The sequence below is a fragment of the Drosophila takahashii genome, chromosome X (assembly GCF_030179915.1).
Source record: "Drosophila takahashii strain IR98-3 E-12201 chromosome X, DtakHiC1v2, whole genome shotgun sequence".
NCBI lineage: Eukaryota > Metazoa > Arthropoda > Insecta > Diptera > Drosophilidae > Drosophila > Drosophila takahashii.
In genome coordinates, this window is record NC_091683.1 from 8,102,365 (window position 1) to 8,127,200 (window position 24,836).

The window sequence follows — 24,836 nt, forward strand, 5'->3', positions numbered from 1 at the left end:
TAATTTGGTGTCATCGATTTTCCCAGAAATTCCAAGATTTCCTTTGAATTAAATCCTTGGAAAAGTTAGTTTTTTTTTTTGTTTTATGATTACCATAACAGAAATCTAAAGATCGGCAATATTTTCCATATCCAAATCATAAAGTTACTATGGTTATCCATAAGAAATCCAAATAGCCGTAGACAAATAAAATTGTTGTATTAAATACACAAGTAAAAAGTTCACAAGTATCCTATAATATTTTCAAAAACATTTAAATTTCAACTCCTTTGTTTTAAGAAAGATTGTACTTGATCTTAAAAGAAAGCTCCCATAAATCTTTATAAAATGTTCATTATGATACATGCTCTGCCTTTAGCATGTTTGCATATATCTGCAGATAGGGCTTTATCAAAATAGGAAACTTAATTTATAATGGCACTCTAAACAAATAGAAAACTACAGTATGCAGATAAACCACGTATTTCACACGAGGATTGTTTGTATTTTCTTTTCAGCCACAACATTTAAATCACAATAAAAAGGCGGTAAATCTAGGCAGTTATTTTACAAAAGATATAACGATATTTTACAGAAAGAATAGTAATACGACTAAGAAGATCCTACTAACAAACTACAAGACGAGTGGAAAACTGGCGAGCTTTTCGATTTTGGCCAGTCCCAGTGAAATTCGAGCTTCGGCGTGTTCAGGCAATTGAAGATCGGATCTAAAGGTATCCAGCGAGGATTCCGGGGCCGCAAATTTCGGTTGCAGCTGGCGCAGATGGAGCTCCAGATATTTGACCTGGTTCTGCAGCAGCTTGAGGGATTCCTCCAGGAAATTCCGAAATTCTATTAAATTTGTGGGCGTCTTTTGGCTTTTGCCTTGCTCTTGACTCAGCTGCAGGCAGGCGATCTCGAAGTCGGCTACTTGGACGGATATCTGGGCTAGTTCATAAGCAAGTTTCAGTCTGTTGAATGGAAAGTAATCGCAGTTAGCAAAGTTTCGCAATTTCTGGCGGGGATTAGACCACTTACACGCTGTCCTGCAGGCTTTGGTAGACATCCTGGCACACAGAAAGCAGGGCAAAGGTGGCAGCTTGATTGGTACTATAGTAAGGGAACATATTAGCCTGGTTCAAGTTGGTTAAATTAAGTTTTTACCCCTTAACCAGGCGATATCGTTGACTCAGTTCCCACAAGCGGTTCGCTCGATTCGACAATTCAGGTGTTTCGGCTGCTTTCACCGCTAGATAGCTCCTTATGCTGGTGGCCAATAGCTTCAGCTGTTGCTCCAAACTGGTCTTGTGGTGCTCCAAACGATCTGCTGGCAATAACATCGCGTAAAAGCTGTGAATTGTAATTTAATTTGTAAAATGTGCGAGCCACACCATTCGATAACTGTCATCGAAATCGGGTCGCATCGTTATCGGTGTTGGTGAACATTCCTTGTGCGATATATATCGGATTTAATATTAATTTTTTAAAATTTATTTATAGGTTGTTAGCTGCTCAAAACAATACTCCTCTTTGATTTTGGACCATTTTTGCCCAAGTTACAGCCAAAAATCAGTAAGAACAAGAGAGAACGCTATAGTCGGGTTGTTGTCCCGACTATCTAATACCCGTCACTCAGCTAAAGGGAGTGCTAACGCTGTGTCGGATTGGTGTCCCGACTAATAATCGTAACTCAGCTAAAGGGAGTGCGAGGGAGATAGATATATAATTTTTGATTGCGTATAACTTTTTAATGAATGGTCCGATTTGAAAAATGTCTTCTACATTTTGATAGGTATAAATATACACAACAAAATTGCATTTATACTTCTCGGAAATCTTTAAAGATGTGGGCGCGGGACCCATTTTAAAATCGTTAGTGGGCGATTGTGGGCGTTAGAGGGGGCGTGGCGCTCGGCTAAAATAAACTTGCGCTGCGTAGGAAGCCAAAGAATATGTGTGGGAAATCTCAACCTTCTAGCTTTTGTAGTTTCTGAGATCTCAGCGTTCATACAGACGGACAGACAGACAGACGGACAGACGGACAGACGGACAGACGGACATGGCTAGATCGACTCGGCTAGTGACCCTGATCAAGAATATATATACTTTATGGGGTCGGAAACGCTTCCTTCTAGCTGTTACATACTTTTGCACGAATCTAGTATACCCTTTTACTCTACGAGTAACGGGTATAAAAATCATCAAAAATCAAGATCCTGTTTTTCCACCTTAAAAATCAGTATTTCGACTATAAAAACGTAAATAATGGTCCCAATATGGAATGTCGTACCTCGTTGAGCTCGTAATAAAATTCCCAATCGATTGGCATTCAAACCTGGAACTTTTAATTTTTTTCCCATTTTTTTCAAAAAATCATGATGTAACCCCTTATCAAAAAACCGAAAATTTGATCAAAAATTAATTTTTTTAAATCGCTCAAAAAGTAAACGGATTTTAAAATATGGGTCGTTAGCTATTTACAACAGTAAGCCTTTTTGATTTTTGTCCAAGTTACAGCCAAAAAACGATAAAAAAAAATCATATTTTTATCAAAAATCAAGATTCTTATTTTCCACCCAAAAAATCAGTATTTCGACCATAAAAATGTAAATAATGGTCCCACAATGGAATGTCATACCTTTCTGAACTCGTTATTAAATTCCAAATTAATCTGCATTTAAACCTGGAAATTTTTAATTTTTGATTTTTTTGCAAAAAATTAGGACTTCTAACTCTTTATTAAAAATGTGAAAATTGGGTCAAATATTTATTTTTTTAAATCAGACGAATAGTTCTCTGATATAAATTATTGGGTCGTTAGCTTCTTAAATCGACAAGCCTTTTTCACTTGGGATAATTTATCTATTCAACCGATTGAAGTTAAAGAAAAATAAGTGGTTTCCAGACGGGTCAACTCTTCAGTTGAGCTTGGCAATCGCTTCTTCAATACTCTCGCCACCAAGGATGATCATCTTCAGGTATTCAAGGCCATTCCTGGCGGCCTCCCTCCGAGCTTCCTCCATCGACGCACCACTGCCGTGACAGACGCCCACTGGCGCCATGCAGATGAGGACCAGGCACTGAAACTGCTTGGAGAAGGTGGTCTCCTCGATGTCCACGTAGGTGACCTCAAATTGATTCTCCACAGCGATCTCGGTCAGCAGTTTCTTGAAGTCAATCTTGGTGCTCTTCAGGCAGGTCTTCCGTAGGCCCATCATTTTTGGTCCCATTGGAGCTTTTGGGCTCTTCTGCGATTGCTGCGATGCCTGGTTTTTCGGTTCACCATGATCCTTCGGTTCACCAGAATTCCCCAGTAGGCGAGTGCACATTTTCTGGGCGGCCATCCGCTTGGCCGCCTTCCTGGTCCATCCCGTGCCCACCTCGCTGAACTCCTGGACCAGGCAAATGACCCTGTGCTGCTTCTCCTCGAGCATCCTGTCCTCTGATTCGTAAACCGGGGAAGCCCAGCGGCGTTTCACGCAGATCTCGTTCAGATCGCGGATCGAATGCTCATCGACGATTCTGGAACAAATTAAGTTACAAAAATAAATTACTCTAAGTTCATTTAAATTTTGCAACACAATGTTTAAGTATTTCCATTTCCCTTATATTCGTTTTAATTTTAAATATATTATTAAAATAAAATGAACATTAGAAAAAATGTCTCTGGACAAGAGGACGCCATCAAACCCGCGTCCTGAGACAGTAATGTAGAACTGTCAATGTTATAAAATTGTTCTTTCCACACTCATGTTATGTTTCCAGTTATTTGTTTCTATGTTCTAAATTATGCGTTTTATAACCATTAAGTTGGTTGATCAACGCTATAAATAAAAATATGCTATATAAAAAGAAAAAATGTAGGAAAAAGAAAGCCTTTGGCATAGAAATAAAAAACCCTTTAAGCTTAATTGCACGAAATGAACGGTTCGGTTCTCAAGAATTCACCGCATTTTCTGGAAAAATTCGAACTATAAAAAATATAAAGGGGAAACATTTGGAAATCTTCTTTGCTCTACTTATTCTGATTTCCTTAAATTTGTTTAAATTTTAAATATATTTATAAAATAAAATAAATTTAAAAATAAAATTAACTTTAGAAAGAATGTAGAGAAAGGAAAGCCCTTGGCATAGAAATTAAAAACCCTTCAAGCTGAATTCCACGAAATGAACGGTTCGGTTCTAAAGAATTCACCACATTTCCAGGAAAATTCGACCTATGAAAAATATAAGGGGAAAAATTCGGAAATCTTCTTTGCTCTACTTATTCTGATTTCACTAAATTTGTTTAAATTTTGAATATATTTTTAAAATAAAAGAAATTTAAAAATGAAGTTAGCACTAAAAAGAAAGTGGGAAAAAAAGCCTTTGGCATAGAAATAAAAAGCCCTTCAAGCTGAGTTCCACGAAATGAACGATTCAGTTCTCAAGAATTCGCCGCAATTCCTGGAAAAATTCGACCAACGAAAAATATAAAGGGGAAAAATTCAGAAATCTCCTGTGGTCTACTTACTCTAAAGTATTTTGACGATTGGAACCACCGTTGGGTGTTCCAGTCAGGGTTTCGATGAGCAGCCGAGCAGCCTCATGCTTGCCAATTTTTTTGGAGCGCCCGGAACCAACGGCGAAGTGAGTGACTTCCTTGTCCTTGAAGAAGACGCGAAACCAGAAGTTCACCTCGGCACCGGATCCCTCGGTCTGGAGCAGCTCGTAGGTGGGAACGAGGCTGCGGCGGGATAGCAACTCCTGCAGCAGGGCAACGGGTTGTTTTGAGGCGCTGGCCTCGCGAAGGAACCTCAGCTCCTCTTCGGTGGCCTTGAAGTCCGGATTGGGCAAACTTTCCTCTTTTACCTCTCCACCAGTGGAGTGGCCATGATCCTCCTTAGGATCTTGTGTTTTCTTTTGATCCATATTTCCGTGGCTCTTTTATTAATTAAAGATACAGTCGTCGTTCGATTTTTGATCGAATGCATTGACAGCTTTACAAAAAAATGGCGCTCTGTTGAAACAGCTGTCGATATTTAACAATATCAACCCTGTTGGCCAAAAAAGAAAATGGCGAAACGGCGCGGGAAAAGTTTGAAAATTTAAACAAATGACAGATTTTACTATTAATGTGACAGATAATAATCTAGAACACCTTTTGATCAATTATTTTTAATTATACCAAGTAGATTAAAAGCAGTTGTTATTAATATACTACCCATACCAATAAAAATTGAAAAATTTAAGAAAGTTTTATTTTTTATTTGCTTTACTTTAAAATTACGCCTTAAACTCTTTTTAGGCCTGCAAAAATATTATATTCTTCACAATAAAAATTATTATTTCATATTATTTTCAAGATCAAGGGTTGGATTCAACCGCCCAGCAAGTATCTGGGTATCTGGTAGTTGGAGTACACCCCATTGAAGCGTATCACCCAGCCGACGCCATCGTAGTTGACCGTCTTGTGGAAGCGGACGACCACTTGGCTGCGCTGGCTCTTGTAGTATTTCGGATTGTCCTCGCCACAGAAGCGCCTCACTTCTACTTCCTCGCCAGCCTCGTCCTTTTCCAGGACCTGAAGGTAGTCGGTGTGACAGGTGGTCTTGGAGCCCAGATTGAAAACTAAGTACAGGAAAGGAATATATTAGTGATCACTAATCTTAAAGCAATATAGTAGTACCTTCGAAATTGAGGAAAACTTTATTGTTGCTCGGCACCCGGACAATCCACTGGCACTCGGAGTTATTCCGCACATTGGCCGGATAAAAGGGATTGGCGAAGATGCCCTCGGTGTTGTAGAACTGACCGCCGCATCCGGGCCCCTTCTCCACGGGACTGGCCAGATAGGTGAGATCCAGCGAGGTCAAAAACGACCCGGTCTTCATGTGCAGTCGCAGTTCATCCGAATAGCTGAACAGGCTCTTGCCGACGTCCACAAAGGAGCAGAAGCGTTGCAGCGATTTATTTTGCCTGTCGAAGACCTCCATATATTCCGTCTGGCAGTCGTAGGTGCCGAAAATCAGTTCCGTGTAGTACAAACTCAGCGTGTGATTGACCGGGGCACGGATCGTAATATCGCAATCGTCGGTCTGCGAAAGATGTACCCTTCCCTGCAGACCATCGTAGTGCCGCTCGGACTTGGAGTTCAGCCCCACCTGCACCTGGAATCCGGAGCGCTGCTCCAAGCCCTTCGATCGGAACCGCAGGTACACCTCGTTGGCGTTGGCGTAATAGGTGTCCGGCCTCACATTGCCGCAGTAGACGTGCTCCGTGGCAAAGTCAAAGTGATTGTGTCCGGAGGTCTGGCCATTGAAGACCAGCTCGCTGCCAAAGCCCTGCTCCACCTGTTCGGCATCCTGGGTAAATGATAGATGTATAGGTTAATATTTAAATTAATTAAAAGCATTATGGGATTTGGGAACTTTAAGTGAGGTTTTGGGTCACCTTTTGGTTTTGTATCTTAGAAGTTGTCATGAATAAATATTTTTTAGGGAATTAAACTACTAAACTTATTAAACTTTAGGTAATTCCTTTTCAAATATTTCAAAAACTCCATAATCGGGGTCACCTATTATAAATCTCAAAATCCTATTCTGAGAAATGTTTATAATGCGAATTTATAAGGAAATTAAACCACAAACTAATTAAACTTTGAGTAATTCCTCTACAAATATTTCAAAAAATCCATAATCGAGGTCACCTATTATTTAGTTTATAATCCTATACTGAGAAATGTTTTATAAGGAAATTATACCACAAACTTATTAAACTTTGGATAATTCCTTTACAAAAATTTCAAAAAAATCCATAATCGGGGTCACCTATTATGAATTTCAGAATCCTATACTCAGAATCTTAGTATAAATCACCCTTATATATGGGTAATGCAGATTTTTCAACTTACTATATACAATTTTGGGTAATTCCTTTACAAAAAGTTAAAAAAATCCATAATTGGGGTCACCTATTCTTAATTTCAGGATCATATACTTAGGATCTTATTATAAATCACCCCTATATCTTCCTATCCTCAACGATACTCACCTCACTGTTGTAGACCTTCAGGTAGTCCTCCACACAGCTGCCATTGGCATCGGGACCATGTAGATCGAAGCTGACAAAGTTCATCCGCAGCGGCGTATCGCCCTTGATCCGCCAGAAGCAGGCCACCCCGTTGGCGTAGTTACCGCCCGGCGTCCTGGCCGGCGAGTCAATGGTCACCTCCTGCCGCTCCGAACTCAACGCGATCTCCGAACTGCCGCACAGACGGGGCACGGCGTTGATGGTGACCTCGAAACCGGAATCGGTGACCCTCGTATCGGTGACGAAGCGCAGGAAGAGCGTGTGCCGCGAGGTGCTCAGCGTGGGCGGCTGATCCTGGCCACAGAAGCGTCCAATGATATCGGCAAAGGGACCGGCGCCATCGCGCAACTCCACATAATCCTTGGAACAGTCATCCGACTGCTGAACGTGGAAGTGACTGAACTGCACGCTGATCTGCTGATCCGTGTTCACCCGGAAAACGACATGGCAGTCGAGACCGAAGTCATAGCCCTCGGGATTGTAGAACTTGCTGTACACATAACGCGTGGATCCATTTAGCGAGATCTTCTCATCGCAATTCTGCATGATGCGAACGAAGGCACGGAATCCCCGCGACGGATCCCGCTCATCCGAGTAGCTGTGTATGATGCCCCGCTCCTGCGGAATGCTAATCACCGGGAGCTCTTCGTTCATCCGCCCGCAGAAGCGTCCCCTTCGCTGTCGTTCATCGGGAATGGAACCCGCAAAGATTTCCACCCCATCATAAGCACAATTCGTGTGCGGTTCAAAGTCAAGGAGTTCGAACTTTACAATGAACTTGTAGCCCACCGGTGCCGTGAGATTCCAATAGCAATCGCTGCCCGGCGGGAGGTTGTTATCCGTGTGCTGCCTGGGTGATTGAACCACTCCCGTTCGGCTGATTACTCCACCGCAAAGGCGACTCGAGTAACGCACCTGGAATCCTCGGCCCGAATAGCTGCTATCCGTTTTGAAAATCAAACTTATGGACTCCTTGGCCCTGTACTCGTGATTGTGCTTCACGCCACAGATGATCACCTGCTCCGGGTCCCGATCCTTGTCCTTGGTAACCACGGTGACATTGTCAAAGAGGCAAACGGATATGGGTGCCTGTTCCAGATCGAATTGCAGGAAGCTCACGAGAACGCCACCGGATAGCGGATCCCTCGGCACGATCGTCCAGTTGCATTGCAGATCCTTCTCGTAGCTAACTGGAAAGCCCGGACTGCTGAGATTCCTTTCCTCATCGTCGGCGTAGAGAAGGCCACCGCAATTCCGCTCGAATTTGGCCAGGAAACCATCGCCCACGACATCGCCGTCGGAGCGAAAGATTAGCCGCAGATACGGCGATGTGGTGTTGATCATTTCGGGGGCCACACGACCGCAGATCCTCTGGAGATCCGTCCAATTGCCCGAGGATTCGTTGCGCTGCTGGACGAGCAGATAGTCCTTGGCACAGCCGGCGCTATCCTCGATATAGAAACGCCCTTGGAAGGTGAGACCGATGTGATAGCCCGAGGCAGCCTCCACCTCCCAAATGCACTCGACATTATTCTTGTACTGCTCACTGAAATCGATGGCTCGATACGGATAGGTCAGCTTGCCGCCGCATCCCGAACCGTATTTAACGGACACATTGAATGTCGCATTGGGTGCGAAGCTATCCGAGTGGTATTCAAAGAACAGGCCACGCTCCACCACCACATTCACAGCCGCCGGCTGGTTGCAGAATAATCCCAGCGAGGGTGAGTTCTGGTCGGGTCCATTGTACACCTAAAAAGAGAGATTCCTCCATTAAATACAGAACAAGAGGGCACGCTATAGTCGAGTATTTCGACTATCAGATACCCATTACTCACTACATTTTTTGTCCATAACTTTTTAATGGACTTTCCGATTTGAAAACTTTCTTCTACATTTCGATAGGTGTTAGTAAACACAACAAATTGGCATTTCAACTTTTACAAAATCTGTAAAGATCTCTTTTAAAGCGACTGTGGGCGTACGAGTGGGCGTGGAATATTAGTTATTAATCCTAACCTTCTAGGTTTTGTAGTTTCCGAGATCTCAGCGTTTAAACGGACGGACATGGCTATATCGACTCGATATAAATATAACATATTTCAAAATTATCCCTACTTTAAGATAGTGATGCTGGCAGGCCTCTTCCGTGGATCCCGGAGCCAGCGGAGGCGTCGGCAGGTTGACACCGCGCACCGTCACCTCCAGCTGGATGTCCTGCGGAACCACCTCGTCGTCGTTGACGGCATCCGCATAGGATCCAATGGCCCAGGCACAGTCGATGGGTCCCTGTATCTCCGCCATTCCCGTTGGCTGGCTCAGCGTCATATTGTCGCCCGGCTCCAGGATATAGACGCCGCCGCAGGACTGCATGTTGTAGGACAGGACGAGGCTGGACAACGAGTTGCGGTTGTTGGACGAGACAACCAGTTGGATGGGGAAGGGCACTCGGATGGAGGGGAGGGGTTTGCCCGGTGTGGGTGCCTGGTAATTGCAGAGGATGCGCTGCATTAGGTGCTCCACCTGGTCGACGCGGTTGATCCTAAGCGGCGAGAGGAGGGAGCAGAGATGCGTGTTACGCATCATCACAGAGCTCGAGTTGTACTGCTTCACCTGGAATAGAAAGTTCATTTAAAAAGGAGTTTACTTGCTAAGTAAAAAAAACTAGCTGATAAGCAACTTATCAAAATTAATACATACAAGTTCCAAAATGAACTGCTTTTGGCATATTCATTCAAAAATGAACACGTTTATGCATATTCATTCAAACAGGCTTATGCATGTTCATTTAATGCAATGAATAAGTTTATGCAGTTTACTAAGTAAAAAAAAAACTAGTCGATAAGCAACTAATCAAAATTAATTCATACATAGTTTAAAAATAAACAGGTTTATGCATGTTTATTTAAAAATAAATAAGTTTATGCAGTTTATTAAGTAAAAAAAAAACTAGATGATACGCAACTAATCAAAATTAATACATAAAAGTTCCAAAATGAACTGGTTTTAGCATATTCATTGAAAAATGTACAAGTTTATGCATGCTATTTTAAAAATGAACGTGTTCAAGCGTTCTTTCATTAAAGGAAAATCAAAGAAAATCCTTTCCTCACCTGAATCATGATGGTGCTATTAACCAGCGGCTCAATTTTGTAGCTGCAGTGAATCGGAATGCTGACATTAACCGGCTGAAACACAATCTCCGTGGTGACATCCCTTTGGATGCCGAACTGCTGGCATCTGCTGAATCCCGAGGCACTGAATCGCAGCTTAATGCCGCGCGTCTGGCCGGTGGGCAGCAGGAAGGCATCGATGCCCATGGTATTGTCCGAGGACATCACCTCGGCAGGCGGATCGGCGGTGTATCTGCCCAGGATCGACTGCATTTTGAAGTCATTGGCCACGGTGAGACGTCCACGGAAGTGACCAAAGCCATAGGCCATTGGGGTTCTCCAACCTTCGCTCACATTCCGATTGCCCATATTAAAGTCGAGGATCTCGAGGCGAACTCGCCGTCCCTTGGCCACCTCCACGTGCCAGACGCAGTGCATCGGATGGTCGACACCCATGGGATAGCCAGGCGTCTGGAGGACTCCCACATTGGCGTTGATGGTCTCACCGCAGCGGGAGCCCAGGGATTTATAAGTAAACCGGAAGCCCTGATTCTCGGCGGGAATTCCATCCATAAACCGATAGCGGAACACAATCTTGTTGGTCTCGCTCAACAGGCGATGTTTCTCGTTGCCGCACACGGTCAGATCATCCACGACCTTCTCCTCCTGCTCTTCACCATCCGATCCTGCGAAGGCATCCATCTCCTCCAGCCGCAGATGATTCCGCTGCGAGCAGCTGCCATTCGCCAGCCGTGGGATCTGCATAAATTCCGTTTCCAGCTCGATGGTGCTGCCCTTTTCCAGCTCAATGGTGTACACACACTCCTCCAGCTGCTTGCCTTCCTCCTGGCCATGGTGAATCTGGAGGAGATCGCGCGGTGGTGAGGCTATGACGCCCTCGCTGCCATGGAAAGAGCCACCGCAACGGGCCAACTTCAGGCTGGCATTGAAACCCATGTGCGGCTCCGAGACATCTGTGTAGTAGCGAATCCTCAGCTGATTGCCAGTGGAGTAAATCGAATCCGGTTTGCGATTGCCACAATAGCGACCGATCTCGTGCTTCAGCTCCGTGCTGCCATCGTTGACCAGGACGTACTCCCTTTGGCACTCCCTCGTCTCCCCATCCGCTTCGACCAGATCGAATCCGCCCTGAAAATGCAGCACTATCCGATGTTCCGGCGGCGCCTGTACAATCCAAATGCATTCGGAATGGGGATGCGGCAGATGTGGATAATACGGTGTACTGATGATCTTCTCATCGGAGCTGCTGGTCAATTGAATGCGACCCGAGCAGGCGTGGCCTAGTTCCTCGAAGCGGAAGGTCATCAGGAAGCGGGGAGGACTCGCATAGTGGAACTTGACATACGCCCGATTGGAGGTGGTGTTTAGGATCTCATTCGCCACATCCTCACAGTATTTTCCACGGCCCAAAAAGGGTGAATCCTCATCGTTGCCATTGCGTAGCATTAGGAAATTGCGACAATCATTTGCGGCACTGTTTTGTAACTGAAAGTCGGGGAAATCGATCTTGATCCTGCGACCCTGACGCACCTTTATAGTCCACACACAATCCTGATTCACGCGGGGATTCAGTCTCAAAACCTCGGTGATGTTCACCTGACCTTGGGTGGCCGTAATCTCGGAACCACAGCCCGTTCGTACAAGCCCATTAAAGCCCGTTCTATTGACACTAGGATCCGTAGTGAACTCCACTCGAAGATAGGGTTTCCCATGGAAGATTCTCTCATTAGGAGCAGTGGGCAGCGTGCACAATCTAGCCAATTCCGACCAGTTCTGCAGATCACCTCCACTCGAAATCCTCACATAGTCCGCTATGCAATCGTTGGGCCCGCCAAAGACCTCCAAATCCAGGTGACTCAGCGTGAAGATGGCATGCACAGCCGGATCCGAGGGCACCAAAGTCCACGAGCACTTCAACCCATTGTCGTAGCCATTCGGATAGCCCGGCGAATGGAATCCAATGGCCGAACGATCGATGGTGATTAACTGACGGCCGCCGCACAGGCGCGTCTGCTCCTCGGCCGTGCGATTCGAGCGAAGAGCCTCCTTGGAGAGACGCTCCCAGGTCAAACGGAAGGGACCCCGGCTGGCCGTCAAATAGACCACATTGGTGCTGGAAAGGATCGGCTCTTCTAGACCCATCATCTCGATGCGGGCTCCAATGTCCGAATAGCCATCGTAGAAACGCAAATGTGGCTGGTCGACATCCCTCAAATGGTCCACCGATATCGCCACCACATACTCCTTTTCCACCGTTATGCGCCAGCTGTACGGATCGGTGTCCTGGAATTTGCTCGGATAGTGCGGCGACTCGATGGCGCCGTCAGTGCCATTCAGCTCGTTGTGGTGTTCTATAAACAGATAAGAGAAATAGTATTTCTTTTTATAATTTTAAATGATTTTTCAACAATTTAATTATTTGCGAATTCTTTAGGACAAGAAGAAACCAAATTAAACACCCTATCATATTCCCTTTTTTTTATTTTTTGATTTGAAATTTTTAATAAAATTAGACAGCGAATTCTTTAGAACAAGAGTTTAAATTTAATTTTTAATAATTCGCGAATTCTTCAGGACAAGAATAAACCAAATGGATATTAAATCTTTAACAAAAGTAGACCGCGAATTCCTTAGAACAAGAGTTTGAAAAATGTAATTATTGCAAATTCTTCAGGACAAAAAAAAAACAAATATGAAGCCCCTTATAAATTTGTTCATGAATTTTTCAACAGAATTATACCGTGAACAAGAGTTTAAAAAATTTATTTTTTATAAAATAATTTGCGAATTCTTTAGGTCAAAGAGAACCTACATATAGCACCCTTATATATTTTTAAAAATGTTGTAATTCCACACGAATTCTACAGAATTAGTCTTCCGAACTTGAATTAGAAATTTCTTCAAAATCGTCATATTCTTACCATAGTTATAAGAGGCCATGAATCCCTCGCCCACATTGTCATCGTCGCTCTTGAACTTCATCCAGATCGAACCGCTCGAGTGAATCACCCCGGGCACCTCGTTGCCGCAATAGACTCCGATCAGTTTACCGTTCTCCGTCTCCTCGCGCACCTCCAGATAATCCCGATTGCAGCCATCCGACTTCTCTAGGTCCATCGATAGCAGCGCCAGGCTGATGGAATTGCCCGCGGAGGCTTCCAGCAGCCAGGTGCACTCGATGTTCGGTGGATAGGAGGCGGGATAGTAGGGCGAAGTGAACCGGCCGGACAGAGCGTTGTACAGGCTGCCGCAGGCCGTGTCCATGGTCATGTAGTGGCCGGCGAACTCCTCGACCAGCAGCAGGGGCACACTGATGGCCAGCGCCTGGCCGTTGGAGATCAACGCCGGCGGATGCGAGCGGCAGAACTGGAGGCGCGGCGTTCCCTTGGCCTCCGTGCCCTCGTAGATCTTCACGCCCATTTGGAGGCAGTCGCCCTCGGTGGGATATCGGCTCTCGGCCTCCTCGCGCAACTTCACATGGGTGGGCGTGAAGATGATGTGCTTGTTGGGCTCCTGCGACTGGAAGACAAACAGACAGGTCTCGTTCCGCGGCGCCTGACGCGACATCTCCACGTATTCGAAGTCGGTATCGTCGATGGTCACCTGCAATGTGCCAGCATAAATTAAAATTATATTTTGTGATCTTGGATGTTGAATAAATTAAATCATATTAATATCTATAGTACCTTTTATATTACTAAATATATGAAAATAGATTTTTAAAAACGTTTTGTTAGTTTTTCTAAGGATTTTAGACAAAGTTATAGAGATATTCAGAATACTCCTTAAAATAATACATCTATTTATTATTATGTTAAAACAGATCGATTAAAAATTGCTTATGGAAAAAAAAGTTTATAATTTTAAATGAATTTTGAATTAAATTACATTAAAATAATATCTATAGTACCTAATCACTAAATAGATGAAAATAGATTTTTAAAAACATTTTTTAGTTTTTCTAAGGACTTTTGTGATTTTGGATGTTGAATAAATTAAATCATTATAATAAATTAGTACCTATTAAATCACTAAATATATGAAAACAGATTTTTAAAAACATTTTTTAGTTTTTCTAAGAACTTTAGACAAGGTTATAGAGATATTCGGAATACTCCTTAAAATAATACATCTATTTTCACATTAAATATATCTATAACTTATTGAAAACCCCACCGTTTGGCCACACGACTCGTGGAAGTGCAGCCGGAAGCCCTTCCTCGAGACGGAGTCATCGCTGATGAATCGCACCACCGCCAAATTGGTGGCGGACTTTCGAATGGCGGTATCTTGCTCCTCATCGCCGCAGACCTTGAACAGCTGCTGACCCTCGGTGTCGTCCTCGGCCAGATCGTAGCCTTCCAAATAGTCCCAGTTGCAATCGTAGCCCGACTCGAGATCAAGGTTCTGCATTTCGAAGACGATCTGGTGGTGCGGCGACACCTCCACCTGCCATTCGCAGTGACTGCTGACGGGATATGATTGCGGGTAGTTGGGAGACTCGATCACTCCGTTGCGGGCCGAGATTTTGCCACCGCAAGCTGAGGAAATGAAGGAAGGATAGCAGTAAGTAAGGTGTTAATATCCTTATAAAGGTGTCTGAAAGTATACAGTAATATATTTAAGATCTAGAAGATAGGCAGTATTTTTCATTGCATACTTTTATGCACCTTTAAAAGTGAGTTCAAAAACCTAGTGATTCGGATGGAAGTATAGCTGTAAGTAAGGTGTTAATTAATTTTGTTAGTAACAAATAGATTAGGAATTCCATTTGTTGTTAAAAATAACCTAAATTTTTAGAGATAACCGATGAAGGCACAGAAATCACTTGGAATTTAAAGGCACTTATGAAGGTGTCTAAAAGTATGCAACAATATATTTAAAATAGATTCTAATCGGAAAATCCTGCTGGTCATTAAACCAGATATTTATATAAATTACTTCTATACTCCAAAATAATAAAATGATCCAAGAATCACTCTTCAAATTTCTTACCAATCAGTTCTACATTAATCCCTATATCCTACTCACTTGCTTTCACAGTTTTATAGGTGGCAGAGAATCCCAGTCCATTGTGCGAACCATCCGATTGGAATCGCACATGCAACCTGTGCCCGGCACTGGTGATGACCAGCTTGTCCGTGGATCCACAGTGGCGTTCGTGGTCCGCCACAGAGTACTTGTGGTTGGACACCTGAAATCATTCCATTAGATTACTATTACAAGTTGAGAATCCAATCTCACCGTCAGCGCATCCTTGGTGCAATTGACGCTCTCCTCGAGATCCATATTGAAGATGGTCAGCTCGATGATGCTGTCGCGCTGGACGGTGATGAGCCAGTAGCACTCCAGGTCGTTGGGATACATGTGCGGTCTATTTGGCGAATCGAAGGATCCACTTTCGCCGCGCAGCTCCTGGAGGCAGCCATCGATGCGGTAGTCCAGCTGGAAGTTCACAAAGCTGGCATTGTGGACGACGGTCAGCACTTCGCCACTGGCATTCAGTGCTCCTGGGGCAATAATGCTCTCTATATTTTTCCCATCCATGATATACAGACCACCGGGCATCTGGGTACTCGGCATATGCTGCTCCGCCTCGTGTCGCTCCAAATGGGAGACTTCCAGGCGAATGCGATTGCCTTTGGGCGCCCGAATGGTCCAGCTGCAATTGATCGGTATCGTCTCCCAGAAGGGCTCCATGTAGTTCAGACTCTCGATGGTTCCCGTGGTGGCCGTCAGATTTCTAACGCAATTCGCCTTGAAGGATATACGAAAACCTCTTCCAGCATTTGAGGAATCCGTATCGAAGGCCACCGTCGCCTCACTCGTCTCCAGCTGAATCAATTGATTCTTCTGATCCGATCCGCACATCACCTTGTCGGGCGTCTGATTGGGTTGCTTGATGCCCGCGTAGATCTTCACGCTGTCGTAGTAGCAGCTACTCAAGCCCTCCACATCCATGTCATCGACGAGCAGGGAGACTGCGGAGCCGGGATGCACACTAATCCGCCACTCGCAGTGCGACAGGTGGGGATACGAGTTGGGGTAGCGGGGCGAGGAGATGGCTCCCATATTGGAGCGCAGATTCCCGCCGCATCCAAAGGCGGCGACGCGCCAACGTAGGCGGAAGCCTCGACCATTAATTGCCGAATCCGTGTGCAGATGCAGTCGCATCTCGTGGCTAAAACTGGGTATCCTCGCCGGTATATTCCCTCCACAAAACCTTCCTATCAGCGGCGATGTGTCGGCACCGCCGTTCCTTATCTCCAAATAATCCGCCGAGCAGTTCGACGACTCCTCGAGGGCAAAGTTCTCCAGCTGAATCTCGAGCAGATGACCCAATGTCCCCGTCAAATGCCAATCGCAATCCAAACCGCTGGAATAATTGGCGGGATAATCCGGTGAGGTGAGCTCACCACTGGATGCATGAATGTGACCACCGCAATTGCCGCGTTCCTCGAACGAGTAGCTCAATTCGAAGCCGCCGTCCGATTCGCTGTAGTCCGAGACGAATTTGATGACCAACTGACGCGAGTGACTGACCAGATCCTCGGGCAAATGGGAGCCACATAGCTTAGCCAGCGGCTTGGCCTTCTCATCGTTCTGCTGGGCGGAAAGGCTATCGTAGATCTCCACAAAGTCAAAGCTGCAGTCCAACGATTCCTCCAGATCGAAGCTCAGCCAGTGCAGCCGGATGGCCTTGTTGGCCGGCGCCATTATCACCCAGTAGCAGTTCGCATCATCGGCATAGTGACCCGCCGAGGATTCCGGCAGGCGGATGTGCTCACCGGAAAGAGTGTGGACTCCACCACACTTGTCGCTTCCCGCCGACACCGACTGGTACTCGAACTTGAAGCCACGACCCGAACTGTCCGCATCCGTGGTCAGGTGGAACTGCAGGAAGTTGGTCTGGCTGACAAAGATCTCCGCCGGCTGGTTCTTGCCACAGAAGGGTCCAAGGATCTGGCGGTTCAGGCCATCGTTGATCTGTGAAAGGGAGGGTAAGTAAGTAAGGGTATGTATATGGGCACTTCCAAAAAAAAGTCCACCAAGCCAAAAACCTTGAAACTTGAATAAAACGTATTTCCACATGATTTTGCCCCGATATTAGTTTCTAATTAGTTGGATACTGAGCTTAACTACAAATTTGGAGTATAGTTTGATTATTTTTATGACAAACCCCACCAATATACGCAAAAATCAGTTTTTGGCTCTTTTTTTGTTATTTTTTGGACCTGTCTTCTGTTGTTATTTTATCCTATAGGAATGCTAATATGTGACATTTTTCTGTACTGAATGCTTCATTCACATGCTAAACTGTTAAGTTAAAAGCAAAACATCCAGCAATTGAGAGATAGAGGTAAAGAGATCCGCTTTACAAAACAGTCGGAAAAAATGTCCCGAGCGACATGTCCCGAGCGAATGTGGTTGAACCTACATTAAAAAAAAACGGCAAAGAATTTTTGAGTAAAACCAAAAGCATTTCACAGCGACATGTTTGAACAACATTCTAAAAAAAATCGCATTCAAATATTCCATCAGAATTTGCTAATTTCTGGTGTTGTATGAACTTCCCCGAAATCCACTTCTATTTTTGTCCCGAGCGAATACGGCAGTTTTTTACCGATATCTCAAAAACTAAAAGTGGTACAAAATTAAGATTTTTACCAAAAATAGAGCTTGGGAAGAGTGAAAAGAAAAGCCCATAATTAAAATTAAAATCCATTGTTTTACAATTTTTTTTCAACTTCAAAGGTGTGCAAATGTCCCGAGCGACATTTTGGAAGTGCCCATATACATATGTGGTATATAATGCAAGAACTGCAATTTTTGTTGTTTTTCGTAATTTTTTTTTATTAATAAGGAATTGTGCTGGAATTTCGCAACTTGGCATATTGATTGCATTGTTCTTATATCATTTTAAACAATTTTTAATTTTTGTAACGATTTCCATCACTTTCGGGGAAATTTATTTTTTGATCAATTTTCGCATTTTTGATAAATTAAACAATTTCCAAATTTAAATGCCAATCGTTGGGGAATTTATTTACGAGCTCAGCGAGGTATTACATTCCATATTTGGATCGAAATTTTCATTGTTACGGGCAAAAAACTGCTATTTTACGGTGGAAAATATGGATTAGAATTTCAGACAAAAATTTTGCGGCTTTTCAGTTGTAATTTGGACAAATTAAGGCCTACAGTTAAAAGACCGACTGTTTTGAACAGCTAACGACCTATACTAACGATCCCCATCACTTTCTGCGAAATTTATTTTTTGATAAATTTTTCCATTTTTTAATGATAGTTACATTAGGATTTTTTGCAAAAAATTACAAAATTTTAAGATTTTTAGGTTTGAATGCCAATCGTTAGGAAATTAAATCACGAGTTCAACAAGGTATGACATTCCATAATTGGATCATTATTTCCATTCCTACGACCAAAAAACTGATATTTCAGGGTGAAAAATATGGATTTAAATTTTCGACGAAAATTGTCCTTTTTTTTATGGTTTTATAGTCGTAGCTTGGACAATTCAAGGCCTACAGCTAAAAAACCGACTGTTCCGAACAGCTAACGACCTATGCTAACAAATCCCATCACTTTCTGGGAATTTTTTTTTTTCAGCAATTTTCGCATTTTTTGATGAGGGGGTTAATAATTTTTTGCAAAAAATTACAAATTTTAAACATTTCTAGGTTTGAATGCCAATTGATTGGGGATTTAATTACGAGCTCGGGGAGGTATGACTCTATATTTGCATCATTATTTGAATTGTTACGACCAAAAAACTGATATTTTTGGATGAAAAATATGGGTTTGAATTTTCGACGAAAATATGGATTCGAATTTTTTCCGAAAATAGTCCCCTCTTTATATTCTAATGGCTTTTTCTATGAATATCTGTGCCCTGAAACTCACCCTCAAATTGGTGGTTGGACAGCCAGGATCATCGTCTAGACTCTCGCCGTCGTTCAGTTGAAAATCAATCCTCTTCAAGTTGATAACCGTATTGGAGGCCGTTCGAATCGTATAGGTGCACAGCCGGTCGCTCCTGGACAGGTTTGGATAGCCCGGTGAGGTGAGTGTGCCCTCGGCACTGTCCAGTTTGAGGTCACAGGCCATCCGATAGTTCAGCTGGAAGGCACCCGAGCGGGCATAGAACTTGATTTTGAGGCGATTGAACTGCGATGTGAAGGCGGGCGGATTCAAGCGGGCCGCGTCCGAACCGCAGATCTTCTCCTGCAAACTACTGGCGCCCTCGTCCGTCACGTCCAGCACTTCGAGGCAGTCCTGCGGCTCCAGCTGCAGGCGCACAAACTGAATGGCTATCTGCTCGCCCACGGCCAAATGGATTTCGTATTCGCAGGAAACTCCACCGGGTTCCGAATTGGCTGTGGAGGATTCGGAAATGGTGCCCTGCTTGGCGGTGTAGACGCCACCGCAGCCGGGCACCCGCTCCTCGACCGAATAGTGCAGCTGGAAGCCCGTGTCGCCGCCATCGGCGTCCGAGTGGAAGTGGATCTCGGCCAGGTGGGTGGCCAGGAGCAGCGGTGCCGGAGCTCCGCTGGTGCAGTACTGGGCCAGTTCGCGGCCGGAAATGGTGTCCTTGATCTAAGTAACAAGAAAAAGAGGAGGTGATTAATAAATTAACAGGTGGAATACAAATATAAACTCGTAAAAAATTCTAAACTATTGAAATTAGCTTCCAAAATGTTAACTTATTATTAGTCAATTTATGTACTTCACAAGTACAACAAAATGTTATTTTATTATTAGTTAATTAATGGAATAATAATAATATATGTACTTATTCTTTCTTTGATTAATCCAACATGTTTAAACATATTACTTTTTTATACAAAATTTTTATTTTCATGCTTTTTAAAATATTTTAGTACTTTGTAAATAATAATATCATAAGGAATAATAATGATATATGTACTTATATTTTTTTTATGAATGCAACATTACTGTTACTGTTACTTTTTAATAAATATTCATTTTCCACGCTTTGTAAAATATTTTCGTACTTTTTTTACAAGTACCCATGGTATTTTGGCTAGAATGTTTTTTTATAAAACGATTTGGCTTTTATTGAATCTATTATTTTTAAATCAAAGAACTTTATAGGGGTTTAAAAATCCTTGTATAGCTATTAAACACTATGCTACGAAATATTTTTACTATCTAATAACCTTTCAAAAACCCAAACTCCTAGACTCACCTTCACATAATCGAAATTGCAGCTGTCGTGCTGCTCCAGCTGGAGAGAGAAGAAGGTGAGCTTGATGCGCTTGTTGGTCGGGGCCACCAGTTGCCAGCGGCAGTCGCGGTTCTTTGGATAATTGCCCGGTGATCCCGGCGAGGCGAGGGTTCCATGGGTCTCAAATTCCAGCCGACCGCCGCACTGCGGCTGCATTGAATTCCAGCTGAGATCGAAGCCCTCCCTGGCCGTCGAGTTGTCGGATCGGAACCAAAGATACAGTTGATTCCCTGAAGAGACGATATTCCCGCCGTGCGGCAGATGGTTGCCACAATAGCGTCCGATTATCTGGGCAGCCGCCGAGCGGCCATCGTTGATCTGCAGCCAATCGAAGCGGCACTCCGTCGAGTCCTCCACATCGAAGCTATTGAAGGTGACATTGACCACCAGCGATTCGTTGGTGCGAATGACCCAGGCGCACTGGGCATTGTGCTCGTATCCAGTGCCCTCCGGCGGATATTTCAGACGTCCGCTGGGCGCCGCCAGCATTCCGTTGCAGCTGCTGAATCGCGTGTCGCACAGGCGACCCCGGTAGCCCGGCATGCACTGGCAGACGAAGCCATCGCCAGTGGCCCCCACCGTCGGCCGGCAGCGTCCGCCGTTCTTGCAGGGATGCAGGTCGCAGGGACTGGCCATCGGCTCGCAGATCGGCTGCTTGAAGCCACTGGGACACAGGCAGGTGAAGTTCGAGGGTCCGGCGTCCAGGCAAATGCCATCGTTCTGTTGAAACAGAGAGAAGGAAAGGGATATTAATAATCACAAAATGGGAAATTAATGTCATAAAAAGGTTCTTATAAAATATTTCTATAATACATTTTATGCTTCGAAAAATGTGCAATTTTAAACTACTATTTTACCATAAATATATTTGTTATGCATATATTTATGAAAACAAAAAAAGGCTTAAAAAGGTTTTTATAAAATATATCTATATGACATTTTATGCTTCTAAAAATTTGCATTTTTAAAATGCTACATATACTTACATATACTTTTATGCTTATATTTATGAAACCAAAAAAAATTGTTTAGTGGTTATCTTAATTTTACATATTTAGATATGGTTTTTTACATTTCATTTTAATAATTTAATTTTTATTAATACTAAAAAGTTTATTATTTGTGTCTACTATTAAAGAATTATATATTTACTAAATAACTGTTTTTAATGAGTTATAAACTATATTCCATATCCGTATTCTACATCCAACATTTTCAAGGTTTCAAGCCACCTTTAAATTTAACAAGTGGATGAGAAAACGGATCCTAAAAGATATATAATATATATAAATATATAACGAGAAAAAACTTTAAAAATATGTAAAGATTTAAATTAAAAAAAAAGATTAAGGCCGTTAAAAATAAGAAATATATAGTTTGCTATTTTGTACATACTTTCATAACTATTTATAAGATTTTATAGCCAAAAAAAAACTCCTTTTAACTCACCAGGCAGGGATTTCCAGCGCAATTCGTGGTCGTTCCATTGACGCAGCCACTTGGACCGTATCCCGAACCCACCATGCCCACCGGACATCTGCAGGTGGCGGTGCCGGAGATCAGGAAGCAGCTGGCTGTCGGGTAGCAGGGATTGTTGCTCGCCGGACAACTTCTGGGCCGCTGGCCGGTCTGGATATCGAAATCCTCGGCACTCCGCTCGCACTTCCGGCCATCGCCCGTCCAACCCAGCGGACACTCGCCGCAGTGATACGATCCATAGGTATTTATGCAGTCCACCTTCGGACTGAGGCTGCAGCCGCCGTTGTTCGTCTGGCACTCGTCCAGATCCCGGCAACTGATCCCGTTTCCCGTGAGGCCGGCGGCACAGGGGGCGCAGGTGAAGCTGCCCGGCAGATTGATGCACTTGGTGGAGCACGGCCTGTAGGCCGCCGAATCGCTGCACTCGTCCACATCCTCGCCACAAACGGGCGTCACGCCATTGGACTTCCAGCCAGGCTCACAGAGGCACCGATAACCGGCGCTATCGGCACTCGGAATGCAGGATCCGTGGCCACACAGCTCCCAGGCACTCGACTGCGAGCAGTCCGCCTTGCGCTGGCTGCAGTGCATCCCATGCCAGCCCGGCTGGCACAGGCAGCTGTAGGATCCGAACTGATTCTGGCACTGTCCTCCGTTCTGGCAGCCCAGGTCGGTGCCCTCGTACAGGGCGCACTCGTTGACGTCCACCTCGCACTTGGTGCCCTGCGCAAAAATAAAAATAATATGATCAATCAATTGTTTATATTGTAACTGGGAATATTAGGGCATTGTTTATTGCTTAAGAATTCGCGGAATATTAGGGCATTGCTTATAAGGTTAATCAAACCAACTAAGGTAAGCCAAAAGAATTCGCGTAATATTTAGGTGTGCTAAAAAATAAAACGTCATATTTAGATGTGCCAAAGAATTCTCGTAATATTTACAGGTGCTAAAGAATTCGTGTCCTATTTGGGTGAGCTAAAGAATTCGCTTGAAATATAGATGTGCTAAAGAATTCGTGTCATATTTAGAGGTGCTAAAGAATTCGCACCACATTTAGATGTGCTAAAGAATTCGCGTCATATTTAGGTGTACTAAAGAATTTCCGTGATATTAAGGTATGCTTAAGAATTCGCGGTATTTTAACCTCTGTGAGTGAATTACAAAGGTGAATCCGAATTATTTTTAATATTTATGTGAAACGAATAATCAGTTATCTATTTACTTATACGTGGAGGTCTCTAGTGGGAACCTTTTTCTACATATAGAATATGTTTTGGTACCACTTCAGACGCCCCCCATTACTCCCCTTGTTTTTCTGAGTTCTCAAGGGAATTTAAATATGTGAGCCCACCTCGAAGGCCGCGCGGCACTGGCATCGAAAGCCGTTGAAGGTGTTGTAGCAGGTTCCTCCGTTCTCGCAGGGTCCACTGGCACAGCTATTCGTCTCCAACTGGGTCTTCATCCGATCCACCTTGTTCTCCACTGCCCTCAGTCGGGTCTGGAAGCGACGCATTAGGGCCAAGGATCCGCGAGTTCTGTTCCAAGAGTTCCAAAGGATGAGAAATATGTAAATCTATCTTATTTTTATACTAAACTAGTTTAGCATGTTTTAAAATAAGCCAATGTCCTCGCATCCCAATATTCGTAACTGGAGCTTCTATATCCTCTGAGATCTGAATAGGTTGCTAACACTCTTTGCACTCACCTGTTCGTCTGCAGTCGCAGCGTGGCATCCAAGCCGTTGACCCCGAAGACCCTTCTCTTGAAATCAGCCATCTGATCTGCCAGCTCCCGCACATCCACGAAATCCTCGCCGGTGTTCCATTCATCCTTCGGGCCATTCGGCCGCTTCTTGCCGCCACCGGTGGCCATCAGGAGCTCCATCACATCGAACTCCTCGTTGATGGTAAGCCGCGAATTTCCGCTCAACCGAAAACTAATATTGCGATTCGCTCCCGACTCAAATATCAAATTGCCATCTTTGCTTATAATTTTTGGCCTAAAAATGGGCGGTGTTAATATTAAAATTTGTTCTAACATTTTTATATTTTCAAATCCTTACGAGTTGACAAAACCCTCGGCAAAAGGCCAAATATCCGTAATAATAAAGATGGCCAAACACAACAGGAGTCTGCTTCTCGCAGATCCTTTCATTTTGTCACTTTACCAAACAATTTCACCGAACAAAAATTAAAACATTTAATAATCACTATAAAAAAAAAAGATCCGTTCCGATGGAATATCAATGTTCGACTGTGCTGCTCCCCGGATTCTTGACATTTCAGATCAACTCTTGGTGGAGCGGTGGGCGTTTTTCATTTGGAAAACGCCCATTAAACCCATTCCCATTTGAAAAAAGATAAGCAGCATGGCTTTAAAATCGTACACACACATATATTTTTTTTTTGAGCAGATTTCTCAGCCGATTTGGGTTTGCTCTCGGTTTTCGGTGCTGGCTTAGGGCGCTAATAATATCTATTACAATAGCACATAAATTAGATCGTTTAGCTTAGGGTTAGTTCTTCTCAAAATGTAAAAACTACAGAGGAGTTATCCTGTTTTCGCTTTCCCATTGCAGATTTTTCTTTACAATTACTGGTGTGTGTGTGTGTGTGTTTTCAATAACATATATAGAACAGACTCTGTTTTTGTGAAGTGTGGGGTGTGTGCCCAAGGTGTTGTGACTTAAGTACAGGCTGTGCTCTACATAGATCTCTGCTCTCCGTGCCAAGTGCTGGTGTAAAGTCTAGATAAGTTTGCCGTGTAGGTTACAAAATGCACAAGAAATGTTCGATAACCAAATGACTTAACATTTGCTCTGAGGAACTATGGATCAGAGATCCTTAAATTCAAATTCAGCAAAATTAACTTATGCAAAACAGTTAGAAGAATGATCTAGA

General features: G+C 43.8%; 3 protein-coding genes across 3 annotated transcripts; all 3 read right to left on the reverse strand.

Moving 5' to 3' along the window:
* Window positions 1–470: 470 nt before the first annotated feature.
* Window positions 471–1,383, reverse strand: LOC108068101 (uncharacterized). The gene is made up of 3 exons (XM_017157505.3): window positions 1,144–1,383; window positions 1,018–1,089; window positions 471–950 (listed from the first exon to the last, which is right to left on the reverse strand). Exons 1-3 carry the CDS (start codon window positions 1,317–1,319, stop codon window positions 614–616), a joined length of 585 nt encoding a protein of 194 aa, XP_017012994.2. The 5' UTR covers window positions 1,320–1,383; the 3' UTR covers window positions 471–613.
* Window positions 1,384–2,897: 1,514 nt separating this feature from the next.
* LOC108068009 (protein Loquacious-like) lies at window positions 2,898–4,971 on the reverse strand. The gene is made up of 2 exons (XM_017157349.3): window positions 4,493–4,971; window positions 2,898–3,501 (listed from the first exon to the last, which is right to left on the reverse strand). The coding sequence occupies exons 1-2, from the start codon at window positions 4,888–4,890 to the stop codon at window positions 2,898–2,900; spliced, it is 1,002 nt and encodes a 333-aa protein (XP_017012838.2). The 5' UTR covers window positions 4,891–4,971.
* A 234-nt stretch (window positions 4,972–5,205) lies between these two features.
* Cubn (Cubilin) lies at window positions 5,206–24,176 on the reverse strand. Its single transcript, XM_017157408.3, has 15 exons — window positions 23,999–24,176; window positions 23,642–23,935; window positions 23,288–23,471; window positions 21,904–22,656; window positions 20,416–21,174; window positions 19,110–19,802; window positions 15,429–17,171; window positions 15,216–15,378; window positions 14,361–14,725; window positions 13,106–13,787; window positions 10,164–12,535; window positions 9,169–9,663; window positions 7,012–8,802; window positions 5,648–6,323; window positions 5,206–5,589 (listed from the first exon to the last, which is right to left on the reverse strand). Exons 1-15 carry the CDS (start codon window positions 24,088–24,090, stop codon window positions 5,339–5,341), a joined length of 11,313 nt encoding a protein of 3,770 aa, XP_017012897.2. The 5' UTR covers window positions 24,091–24,176; the 3' UTR covers window positions 5,206–5,338.
* Window positions 24,177–24,836: the final 660 nt, after the last annotated feature.